Source organism: Camelina sativa, chromosome 3, assembly GCF_000633955.1.
Source record: "Camelina sativa cultivar DH55 chromosome 3, Cs, whole genome shotgun sequence".
Taxonomy (NCBI): domain Eukaryota; kingdom Viridiplantae; phylum Streptophyta; class Magnoliopsida; order Brassicales; family Brassicaceae; genus Camelina; species Camelina sativa.
Genome location: NC_025687.1, coordinates 3,981,478 through 3,992,724, shown reverse-complemented (window position 1 = coordinate 3,992,724; position 11,247 = coordinate 3,981,478). Strand labels below are relative to the sequence as shown.

Genomic DNA, 11,247 nt, shown 5'->3' with positions numbered 1-11,247 from the left:
CATACACTTATTACTTACGAAATAAATAAGAAAAATTGGTTCGTATTATCACAAAAAATAAAAAACTATACACCTTACCAAAAAAGAAGAAAAAAACTATACATATAAATTATGACTAACAAAAATATGTAATTTTGCATTAATATTATCGTCATTTATATTCAAGCTATACATATTACTAACAAATCTTTTTAAAAAAGCTAACTATAGTATTTTTTTTTTGTTAAAAGGAAAAGCTAAATATAATCATCTCACAAGATCTTTGTGATTTACACAAGTAGTATAGTACTACTGATTACTTTTGTTTGCTGGTTGTCAACATCGAGACTAGGTCTATCGTTAAAAAAATAGCTGTGGACTACTACTACTACTACTACTACTAGACTAGTGGATTTTAGGCTATTAGTAGAAATAAATAATTTTTTTTTATTTTGATGTACTATATGAATTACGGCAATCCTTAAAATTAACATTGTAACTGCTTTTACAAGATATTGTTTTTAATAAACGAGAGAAAATTAAAGCTAAAGGGACCTAGAGAAGAGAGAGTTGGGCATGGTTATTATAAATTTCTTATTGAAACTAAATTGCTTCTCTCCCCACCGACCCTCTGTACACGTACACTTGGGCTGTCTCTGTTACATGACACAGGTCCTTTGCATTATTACAATTAATTTCATGGTGTGTCTATAAATAGTTAAATACATACTATATGAAAAATAATGGTGGTATAGTATAGAATATGTTATCGTCTTATCTTTTATGTGTCATGGGCCTGTGATACACACTAAAAGTCGTGTTGATGTGTTATCATAAAGGAACACTGCCAAAAAAGCATCACACTCCAAGTGGGGGGTTCAGCAACCCTTTGTCTCTCTTTATCTATCTTAAATCATACTATAAGATTTGACTTCCTAATCATTACTATTTTTTTTTATTAAGTCTTTACTAGTATATATTAATCATCCTTAAGTTTGGGACTCACTCAGCAAGTTCTATTAATTGATGAAGAAAACCAATCATTTGCTATTTTAATCATTGAGATTTCGTTTAATCTTATATGACTTGCTATCCTGATTCAGAACTCTTTTTTTAGAGCATTTATGTAAAATATATATTGTTAGCAGAGACTTATTTTAAAAACCACCATCTATGACATCTTAGCCGTATTTGTTTTTTTTTTTTGTTTTTTTTTGAAATGTAGCCGTATTTGTTTATAAACGTTAGCATCTTCTGGTTAATTTCTCGTTTACAGGTTGATCACGTTTTTATTTTTTTTTTAAATGTCAGCTAATCGCCATGCAAATTAGATTCTAAGATACGTAACTCAACCCGTAGTAGACTAAACATTCCAGAAGCTTAAACCTAAAGCATGCCAAAAAATGTATTTTTTTTGAATTCGTATTGTCACTACATGTAGTTTATCCCTCTGTCTATCACTAGGTTAAAATAAAATAAAAATTGACATACAATTTATATAATTCAATTTCTTAAGAAACTTATAATCCTTAGAATTTGCTATGATACTAAAAAAACTCCGAATTTTTGAGAAATTTTCCAAGTACTGGATAATGTGAGTACCTATTTGGATTTGCATTGATCGTTATTGATTTCATCACTGTAGTTTACTTATATCTCCATCTCTTATTCAGCAAAAAATTATAAACAACCCAATAAATAATTAAGTAAACACCAAACAAAAACATCCAAGTGCTTACTATATATGTGTAAGGCCAAAACTCAAATTAAATTACAAGACCCAGTCGCCTGTCCCAGCAAAAGTCTCTCAATCCGCCGTGGAATAGGCCAACAACACGTTTTTATGATCTCTTATTCTGCAGTGTATTAACAATATAAAGATACGCAAAATCTTTTACCTCATTTTCATGACAAACTTAGGAAAAAGAAACCCTCATATCTTTTTTGTTTTTGGGACTGGCCCTTCCACAATATAAAAGGTCAGATACATGTTATATATCATCAAAAACGTCACTTTACGTCAAACACTAAAGCAAATTTGTTGGAGGACCTTTAGGTGATGAACATGATCAGTATTATTCTCCACGATTGTGATAGGTGAGTCGACACACGTGGTAACTTCTGAGGGTACAAGAGATATGACACGTGTGATATATGCTATTACAAAACTGGCATTATGCTATGAACACGATATAGCTAGGAGAGAATAATTATGCATTTGCCTTTAGTCAGTGCGAAGTGCCATTTTCTTTTTTTGGTTGATCTGGTGCAAAATACTGACCAGAAACAATATTTGAACAAGAATCAGTATGTGTAAAATGTATGTACGTATGTTATGCAATATGCAATGAACTTCTACACGTTGACACTCTTTGCCGTGTCCCTATCCTCATAACCAAACACGTCCCCACCTATTGGATAGTCCAAAAACACTAATCAATCTCAACTATAAAACCAAACCCAGTTAGATTATTGTGATTTAAAATTGAATCGGAAACAAAACCAAAATCGACAATATATTTATATCTCTACTTGATACATGGATTTAATATATACGGTTTGGTATTCTTAAAACCTTTTAATTTCCTTACGTTATATATTGGTTGTACGTTTTGTAACTTGTAAGTAAATGGTGGTGGTGGTGTGTAAATCGACAATATCATCAAACTAGTCCAAAAAAGAGAAGCAAAGCACTTAACTCGTCGTATATATGTCAAATGTGTAATCGAATAGGGCCAACTGGCCAAGTCGCCAAGAGATTCTAGTTTCAGTCTACACCAACTCTTGTGAACAAAAACTATTTCCTAATTTGTTTTGTTCTGAAAACACAAATCAAATGGTTAGATAGTACAACAAGTCACCAACTTTTTAAACTCATCCGATTTTAACTAAAAATCTTAATTTGAATAACTGACCGGATTACACAAATCGAAATAATAAGCCCAAGAGATACATACAATCATTCGGCCCAACTAGTGGAGGCTGCTTACGACATCGTTTTTAACGAAACGTCCACGTGGATTTGTTTCTTCCTCGCGATTGAAAAAGGAGTAAACCCTAATTTCCCAAAATCGCACCCGGACCACACAGTCAGAGAGACAAGTATGAATCTTCCATCATCAACACCAACCACGGCGACGGCGACGTCAACCTCGCCGTCCTCTGATGCATCAGAAACCTATTTAACAGAAAGATGCGACGATTGCGGAAGCCGAGACTCGTGGGTGATACACACAGTGCGTCTCCGTGGCACTCTCCGCTTCTTCTGCACACATTGCCTCCTCCGCAACCATCCGACGTCGTTTTGCCCCATCTGCTTCGCCTTCTACGATTCATCTCCGCCGCACACTTCCCGCCGCGTCGCTTGCTCCAATTCCAAGTGCCACTCCTTGACTCACATCCACTGCGCCGACGAAGCCAAACCCGCTTCTTCCTACCTATGTCCTCCTTGCCGGAACCCTAATTCATTCTCCTTCTTCCGCCTTATCGTCGACGAAAACGGCTCTCGCTCCATCGACAAATCTCTCTCGGAAGCCTTCTTATGCGCCGCCATGATCGCTGCTTCTTCAATGAACAAGGCTGTTATCGCAGCCAAGTGTGATGCTGACCGGAGAGGAAAAGAAGCTGCTTTGGCTAGGAAGAGAGCACGAGAGGCTCTTGAGCATGTTGTGACGCTCGACGCCAAGGAGAAGGCAAGATCTGTTGTTCCAAAGCTTAAAGAATCTTCCGTTGATCGAGCCATAGATCAGAAACAAAAACTGAGTCCTGCATCTAATAATGGTACTAATGTGAAAGAAACAGAGAGCTCTGCTACTACTACTACCACCAAGAACAATGGAGGAGGAGGAGGCACAGAGAAACAGAATACATCAACGCAATTAGCTATAGTTAAGCAAGAAGATGATGCTTCTAGATGAAATCGATGTTTCTTATGTACCACAATTACAAGCAAAGCTGATTCCTGATTCGGTTCTCACATGTAGATTGTTGTAAGTTTATCTCACTATTTTGGTTGCTCAATGTTATATCTCGATCGTTTACTTACAAATGTGTAGGAATCTTTGGAAACTATATGAAATTGTTGATTTGTCATGAGATTTCGTTCTTCCTCGTTTATGTTTTGTAAAACATACTCTGGGTGATGGATTAGTTGCCAATTTCTAGTCCGTATTGTTGTTATCAGGGTGATTCACTGATTCTTGATAGAGATTGAAAATGTCATTTTCCTTCCTTTTTTATTCTTTATTTATGAAATTTGCATAGTTCAAAAAAAAAAAAAAAATACAATTACGAAGGGAATTAAGATATGAGTCTGATCACACAAGACATTTCTCTTTGAGACTAAGAACAGTGTCTCTAAGGGTGACCTCTGTAGGAGTGAACTCGATTCCCAAACTCTTCACTTTCTCAACACTTAGCTTGTAAATCACTGGAATTATCTCACTTGCTTCATTCCTTTTAATAAAATCAAAGTCAGTGTTTTATTTCAGAATCTATCTGATTGTAAACCAAAGATGAAAAGATAATGAACTTACTTGTCAACGAGATTCAAGTCGGGATAGAATTCGTGCAAAACCTTCTCAATGTCATTAATCGTCACAATCGGACCATCAATGATATATCTACCATTGGCTGAAGGAGTCTCGTACGCTTTGACATGAGCGAGTGCAACATCTCTCACGTCCACCAACCTACTGTTCTTATTAACGGAATCGTTCTTATCTTTGATAAGACCCGCGATCAAACTAACTGAGTAATTAAGCGTTGGCTGCAAAAGTGGTCCGAGCACAAGTCCTGGATTTATTACGACCAAGTCAATCCCTTTTTCTTTTGCGAATCGCCATGCTTCAACCTCGGCCAAAGTCTTTGAGACTGCATACCAAAGCTGGGAGAAGAAAAATAAATATTAAAATTAAGAAAGGATGAGAGTTTTAATGAACTCGATCAATGTTGTTGTCGAGAACCTTTTTATCAGCGCAAATAATTGGATCGGAGAAGCAACTCTCGTCTATTGAGTCGTTTGGTCCCAAGTGAGGCACATGAAACAGAACTGAGGCCATGGACGATGTTAGGATGACCCGCTTAACAGATGCCACTTTAGTGCAAGTTCCAAGGACGTTAAGTGTACCCTTTACGGCCGGGTCAATCAGCTCAGTCTGCAAAACTCAAGCTCGTAAGTTAATGGATGAATCTTTGTTACATAGTGGTATTGTCATATTAACAAGGTGATAGATAATTAATCGCGAACAAACCTGATGATCAGTTACAGTTAATGAAACCGGAGAAGCAGTGTGGAAGACAGCGTCACATCCTTCAATTGCTTGCTCGAAAGAACCTTCGGCCAAAAGATCTGCTTTGAACAGTTTGAGTCTTTCTTTTGCACCGTCTAGTGCAAGAAGATGTTCTGTTTTCTTTGCATCCCCTAGACAACAAAAACACACACTATTTGCCAAATTGGAAAACCAAATATTTTGGACAAGATTTAATCTCGATCGGATCCCATATATTTTGCCTAGTCTTACAAAAACTCAAGATTTAATCTCTTTTTCTTTTTATCACGATTTAATTTTTCTATATAACCAAAAATAAAAAAATAAAAACCGATGTATACAACAATGAAAAAGGAGGAGAGAAGAAGGAACAAACGTGGGTCTCGAACGGTGGCCCTAACGGTGTAGCCACAGCGGAGCAAAAGCTTCACAATCCAAGACGCTATGTAACCGGAAGCTCCCGTGACGCAAACCATTTTTCCTCCGTCGGCCATCTCTCTCTAACTGGTTCCTGTATCAGTTATGAATTTGAGCAACAACTACTCTCACTTTATACAATTCACACTTGCTTTTTTTTTTGTTTTTTTTTGTTTTGAGTCCACGTGATTAAAAACTAGGATAACACAAGTAAATAAAAAGTAACGTATTTACATTTGTTCAAAGTAAAATATCTTAAGTTGATTGTCTAATTACACTATAAGATTTATTACTCCATTTGGCATCTCATACTTTGACATATGTCACTTTTTGGCAATCTCTATATAGTTATATACCAATATAATTAAATTTTGAGATTCTTTTACTTTTTAGTTACAATCTAAAAATTAAATTAAAAAACCATTTATTAAAAATTCTAAAACCAATAAATTTAGAATTTGTAATTACTAATAATCCATCAAACGTATAATTATGATTAAGAAAATAAAAGTAAGACTCAAAATTACACAACTGTTTGGTACTTATTAAAAAAATGGGATTTAGTACTTAATTTAGAAACAATTATATGAGAAGTATAGAAACAATTATAAGAGAAGTATACTCAATATTTTTTTACTCTCAGTTTCATATTTTAAAATTGATAAAATTCTTTACAACAAGTAATGGGATAAAATATAAATGAACTTTTTAATTTTTTGTTAAAATAGTTAATTTTATTCTATTATTTGAGCTTTGTTAGTAATATAAAGTGACAGGTAAAATGGGGAAGAGTTTTCGGAAAAGCCATAAAAAAAACACGCGAATCTTATTGCATGGTTTGGGTTGATTCTTTTTTGTTTTGTTTTGTTTTGAACCGACATGCCAACATGAGATCCTTTCTCCTAAGAAACGACAAATAATTATGATGGTCCACACTATTAGAGAAATAAATTTAAAATATGAAACAGAAAGAAAAATAATAATTAATTAACGTGGTATTATTTTTTTTGTCCGCCAAACATTCTATCATAAAAGTATGAGTACATTGTTTGATCATATATTACAAACCCAAGAGATGATTAAAGGAGAATTCTTAATTCTAGCCTCCTTTGCTAGTGCATGAGCTAAAACATTGTTATTTTTATCAACAAATTTAAATTTATAGAGACTATTACTCAAAGCGAGTATGTCCTCCAAGCACCCTTGAACTTCAGCAACATGTTCAAATGAACATTCTCTTTTCTGAACCTTTTCTAAGTAAGTATATATAATCCTTGAATCTCCACAGAAGGTAACCGGATAATAACCAAGACGCTTAGTCTGGAAGATAGCTTCCCTGAGTGCAAAGGCCTCTGCCTCAAGAGCTGAACTGGTGGGCTCAATTGATAAAGATCCCTTCAAGATACAGTCACCTTGCTCATTGTGCAGTGTCCATCCTATTCCAGCATTGCTTTGATTGTTGAGCCATGATCCATCTGTGTAACAGTAAAATGAATTGGTTTGAGTTAGATCTACATAGTTGTTGGGATCATGATCCTTATATTTCTCCTTGCTTGATGCTATGTGGAGCTTTGAATTGCTATTAGCTTCTCTCCATAATCGATGATCCATGAGGGCTTTATTGATAATGTCTGGAATTGTCCACCTTTTGTTGTTATAAAGAAGATCATTGCGAGCTTTCCATATTCTCCAACCAATGAACGAAAAAATGTAATCCTTCAGAGAACCCTCATTTTTTGAGGAGAGCAACCTTTGAATAAAATTAACCAGAGAGTAGCTAGGATCAAGCTGAAGTGGTGATAATTCACATACTTCTCGTGCGATTCTGCATTGAAAGAGAAGATGATTAATGGATTCTTGTGCTTCACCACAAAGGTTGCAATCACGAGGAACCTTGATGCGTCTTAATGCTAGCGTCTCAGCAACTGGGAGAGCATTGTGGAGAGCTTTCCACCAAAAGTGTTTTATCTTCGGCAGAGCTTGTAAAGACCACAGAGAATTCCATATTTTTTTAACCAGTGGGTCAGGATCTATATTTGTTTTTGTGAGTTGGTGGTAGCCTGATTTTACACTATAGTGACCATTTTTTTGTGAAAATCCAAGTTGGAGTGTCAGGTACCTTAATGATGTGAGGTCTGATCCTTCGTATGTGTTTGATGTCTTCTGGGTGTACTAACTCTTGAACTCTCTCTGAGCTCCACTGCGATGTAGAGGGTATCATTAGATCTGTCACCTTCGGAGATTTAAGGCCTTGTTGGTTTTGGTGTGCCATTCTTGCTGGACGTGGAGGATTGTCAATCCAATTATCACTCCATATCCTAACAGTATTACTGTCCCCTATTCTCCAGCTTAGTCCTTGCTTAATGAGTTGTATGCTTTGATGAATGCTTCTCCATGCGTGACTAGGACGATGACCTAAGCTTGCATCTATCAGTTGAGATTTGGAGAAATACTTTGCTTGGAGGACTCGTGTAAGGAGAGACTGCGGCTCTTTGATCATTCTCCAAACCTGTTTCGCCAATAAAGCAATATTGAACTGATGAAGGTCCTTAAAGCCCATTCCTTCATATTGCTTTAGCCTGGTCATCTTACTCCATGATACCCAAGGTATTTTATGTTTATCCTTTGCTCCAGACCATCAAAATTTTTGTATTTGTCCTATAAAATGAGTGATGATTTTTTTAGGTAGCAAAAAACAGGATATTGTGTACGTTCGAAGAGCAATAGCAATTAACGTGGTATTAAAACACTTATATCTTAAATTTTATTTAAAAATTTGATAAACTTCATATATTTTTTTTAATTTTTGTTGACAAAATTAAGAAAACTTTCATAAGTAAACGGATGGTTCCAAAATCTCAAGAATCCGAACAATCAAGCCCGAGTAAAATGAATATATATATAAAACACGCAAAATTGTATTGAACCGAACCAAATTGGTATACTAACTATGCTGCATAACAACGATGTTAGTTAAAGACTATAAAGTTTATGGAAAAATTATATAATTTATAGGGATTTATATTGTATTTGTTTTCAATAACAAGTAAGACTGATAATTTAATTATGAAACGTATATATCTGTGATTAAAAAGTAGGAAATCAATAAAGAAGATCACACAAGACATTTCTCCTCGAGACTAAGAACAGTGTCTCTTAGGCTTGTTTCTGTAGGAATGAGCTCATTTATTCCCAAATTTTTCACTTTCTCCAAACACGTTTTGTAAGTCACAGAATTCAACTCCTTAATGTCTGCATTCCTAATATAATAAATCAAAACAATTTTTTTTTGTTAGGTTTGTAGAAATCAAAACATGATAAAAGACTTGTAAATAAATGATCAAAGATAAGAAAATCACCTATCAGCAATGCACAAATCAGGTAAGAATTCACGCAAAACGTTTTGAATGTCGTTCATGGCCACAACCGGACCATCAATGATATATCTGCCATTGGCTGAAGGAGTCTCGAGTGCCTTGACATGAGCTAGAGCAACATCTCTCACGTCCACGAACCTATGATGCCTAGTATTTAAAGGATTCTTACCTTTCATAAGTTCCGCAATCACAGCTACCGAGAAATTAAGAGATGAATGCAAGACTGGTCCAATCACAAGTCCTGGATTTAGAACGATCAGGTCGATCTCATTGGCCTTGGCAAATCGCCATGCTGCATCTTCGGCCAAAGTCTTGGAAAGTACATACCATTGCTGGCAAGGACAAAAATAGAAAGGGTGAGAAATAATGCGAGTTCTCATAATTAATGAATTCATTGGTGTGTCAAAACACAAATTCAAAGACCTTTTTCTCCTCAGCAAAACTTGGATCAGTGAAGAAGGTTTCGTCTACTACATCGTTTGGTCCCAACTTGGTCTCAGGAGCAAGAACTGCAGCCATGGATGATGTTAAAATGACCCTCTTGACAGAAGACACTTTAGTGCAAGTTCTTAGGACGTTAATAGTACCCTTGACGGCTGGATCAATCAGCTCAACCTGCAAAATCCAGAGTAAACTGTATTAAGTTACATGAACTTCTATTATTTTAGGATTTCTCTAACTTACTAAGCAAGCAAATCAAGAAAGTCAATTACTAAGGATTGTGTTGTTCTGCACAAAATTGATATCAGTGACGAACCTGAGGATCAGAGTTGACAGTGAGTGTAACCGGTGAAGCAGTGTGGAAGACACTATCGCATCCATCGATTGCGTGCTGGAATGAACCTTCTTCTAAAAGATCTGCTTTGAATAATTTGAGTCTTTCTTTTGCGCCGTCAAGTGCAACAAGGTGTTCTGTTTTCTTTCTGTCGTCTGGGGGAAAACACAAAAGTGTCAAAACTGATAAGATAGATGATTTTTTAGTTATTACTACTTCGGTCATAAACATTAACCAAAGATTCAGCCCACCTACATATCTACATCAATATATTTCAATTCTCGTTTGTTATACTACTTCCTTTTAGAGAATATATAGAGAGACCGAATAAAACCAAAAAATTACTTGTGGCGATTTAGTTTATATAACTTTTTATACTTTCAATTTGATTTGTTTATTTTTAAGGGTTGACTTCGATCGATTTAATGTTTAGTTTGATTTGGTTCTGTTTTACTTGTTTCAGCCAACTCTGAATCGTACCTGCAAAATACTATCTCTCGGATTTTGTCATTTTGCTTAAGCTCATATTAATTGGCACATATATCTCTAAAAAGCATCTATATATTACTAAGTATAGAACGCATAAGGAAAGAAGAAAGAGAGCAGAAGGGAACAAACTTGGGTCTCGAACGGTGGCCTTGACGGTGTAGCCACGGAGTAGCAAAACCTTGACAATCCAAGACGCTATGTAACCGGAAGCTCCGGTGACGCAGACCACCTTTACTCCGCCGTCCATCTCTCTTCACTTTAATTATCTGATTAGTAGAAGAATTAGTGTGGTTGGTATAGGCTTCACTGTTAAAATGATAAACAAATCCAGATATTTTATAGACTTATATAGTTGCATTTGCATACACGCACCATCTCTATTTTTTTTATTTAGTTTGTTTGGACAAACGCATCATCTCAGTTAAGACCACGTGTGATTCTGCCTTGCAGCATTTGCGGTTTTATTTCTTTACCTATGAAAACAAATTCAAATCACACACGAAAAATATATATCCGTCGACCTTTTTTTAAAAAAAAAAAAAAAAAAAACACTAGAGCAAAAGTTTGGAACAAAATCATGCTCTTGTCTCTCATAGAAATAATTAAAATTTTACACTGAAATCAATTAGAAAATAAATAAATCAACAGTTACTAAAAAAACATTGATTTCACAAAAGAGTAAAACGTAGAAGTACGTACTTGAACGAATATAAACATGCTTGTTAAAATGAAAACCCACGTCGAACTTAAAAAACACATCAATTTAGATGATCCATTGTAATTTTTCGTTTTTAATAGTCCAGTTTTTTTGAAAAAAAAAATTGGATAACCATTGGTTTAATTACGGGGTATTTATGAGCTTCTAATTAAAGATAGGGTGGATTACGTACGTGGTTGGAGTTTTTTCGATCACAAAATGGACTACCATTGGATTAGGCAA

The 11,247-nt window shown here is 35.3% G+C and overlaps 4 protein-coding genes across 8 annotated transcripts; 1 reads left to right on the top strand and 3 right to left on the bottom strand.

The window, feature by feature from the left end:
• On the top strand, window positions 2,630-4,161 carry LOC104767810. Its single transcript, XM_010491786.2, has one exon. It carries the CDS (start codon window positions 3,084-3,086, stop codon window positions 3,894-3,896), a length of 813 nt encoding a protein of 270 aa, XP_010490088.1. The 5' UTR covers window positions 2,630-3,083; the 3' UTR covers window positions 3,897-4,161.
• Window positions 4,211-5,796, bottom strand: LOC104767815 (cinnamoyl-CoA reductase 1-like). Its single transcript, XM_010491791.2, has 5 exons — window positions 5,626-5,796; window positions 5,232-5,401; window positions 4,944-5,135; window positions 4,515-4,864; window positions 4,211-4,434 (listed from the first exon to the last, which is right to left on the bottom strand). Exons 1-5 carry the CDS (start codon window positions 5,741-5,743, stop codon window positions 4,296-4,298), a joined length of 969 nt encoding a protein of 322 aa, XP_010490093.1. The 5' UTR covers window positions 5,744-5,796; the 3' UTR covers window positions 4,211-4,295.
• On the bottom strand, window positions 6,685-8,297 carry LOC109132195 (uncharacterized mitochondrial protein AtMg00310-like). The gene is made up of 2 exons (XM_019243367.1): window positions 7,786-8,297; window positions 6,685-7,141 (listed from the first exon to the last, which is right to left on the bottom strand). The coding sequence occupies exons 1-2, from the start codon at window positions 8,251-8,253 to the stop codon at window positions 7,103-7,105; spliced, it is 507 nt and encodes a 168-aa protein (XP_019098912.1). The 5' UTR covers window positions 8,254-8,297; the 3' UTR covers window positions 6,685-7,102.
• LOC104767787 (tetraketide alpha-pyrone reductase 1-like) lies at window positions 8,655-11,119 on the bottom strand. Of its 5 annotated transcripts, XM_010491777.1 has the most exons (8): window positions 11,007-11,119; window positions 10,680-10,780; window positions 10,437-10,573; window positions 9,801-9,973; window positions 9,631-9,658; window positions 9,467-9,552; window positions 9,026-9,375; window positions 8,655-8,926 (listed from the first exon to the last, which is right to left on the bottom strand). In XM_010491777.1, exons 3-8 carry the CDS (start codon window positions 10,552-10,554, stop codon window positions 8,782-8,784), a joined length of 900 nt encoding a protein of 299 aa, XP_010490079.1. In that variant the 5' UTR covers window positions 10,555-10,573; window positions 10,680-10,780; window positions 11,007-11,119; the 3' UTR covers window positions 8,655-8,781. The 5 variants fall into 5 exon arrangements, with proteins under 5 accessions (XP_010490079.1, XP_010490072.1, XP_010490076.1 ...); XM_010491770.1 differs by having other exon boundaries at window positions 9,467-9,658; XM_010491780.2 differs by having other exon boundaries at window positions 8,761-8,918; window positions 9,467-9,658.

Excerpts from the sequence above, each read along its gene's own strand:
- LOC104767810 (XM_010491786.2), top strand. The coding sequence starts at position 3,084 with ATGAATCTTCCATCATCAACACCAACCACGGCGACGGCGACGTCAACC.
- LOC104767815 (XM_010491791.2), bottom strand. The coding sequence starts at position 5,743 with ATGGCCGACGGAGGAAAAATGGTTTGCGTCACGGGAGCTTCCGGTTAC. Across the intron at positions 5,402-5,625 it reads GGCCACCGTTCGAGACCCAC|GGGATGCAAAGAAAACAGAA; the intron begins GTTTGTTCCTTC and ends TTTGTTGTCTAG. Across the intron at positions 4,435-4,514 it reads GACTTGAATCTCGTTGACAA|GAATGAAGCAAGTGAGATAA; the intron begins GTAAGTTCATTA and ends TTTTATTAAAAG.
- LOC109132195 (XM_019243367.1), bottom strand. The coding sequence starts at position 8,253 with ATGACCAGGCTAAAGCAATATGAAGGAATGGGCTTTAAGGACCTTCAT. Across the intron at positions 7,142-7,785 it reads TCAGACCTCACATCATTAAG|ATGGATCATGGCTCAACAAT; the intron begins GTACCTGACACT and ends ACTGTTACACAG.
- LOC104767787 (XM_010491770.1), bottom strand. The coding sequence starts at position 10,554 with ATGGACGGCGGAGTAAAGGTGGTCTGCGTCACCGGAGCTTCCGGTTAC. Across the intron at positions 9,974-10,436 it reads GGCCACCGTTCGAGACCCAA|ACGACAGAAAGAAAACAGAA; the intron begins GTTTGTTCCCTT and ends GTTTTCCCCCAG. Across the intron at positions 9,376-9,466 it reads GTTTTGCTGAGGAGAAAAAG|CAATGGTATGTACTTTCCAA; the intron begins GTCTTTGAATTT and ends TGTCCTTGCCAG.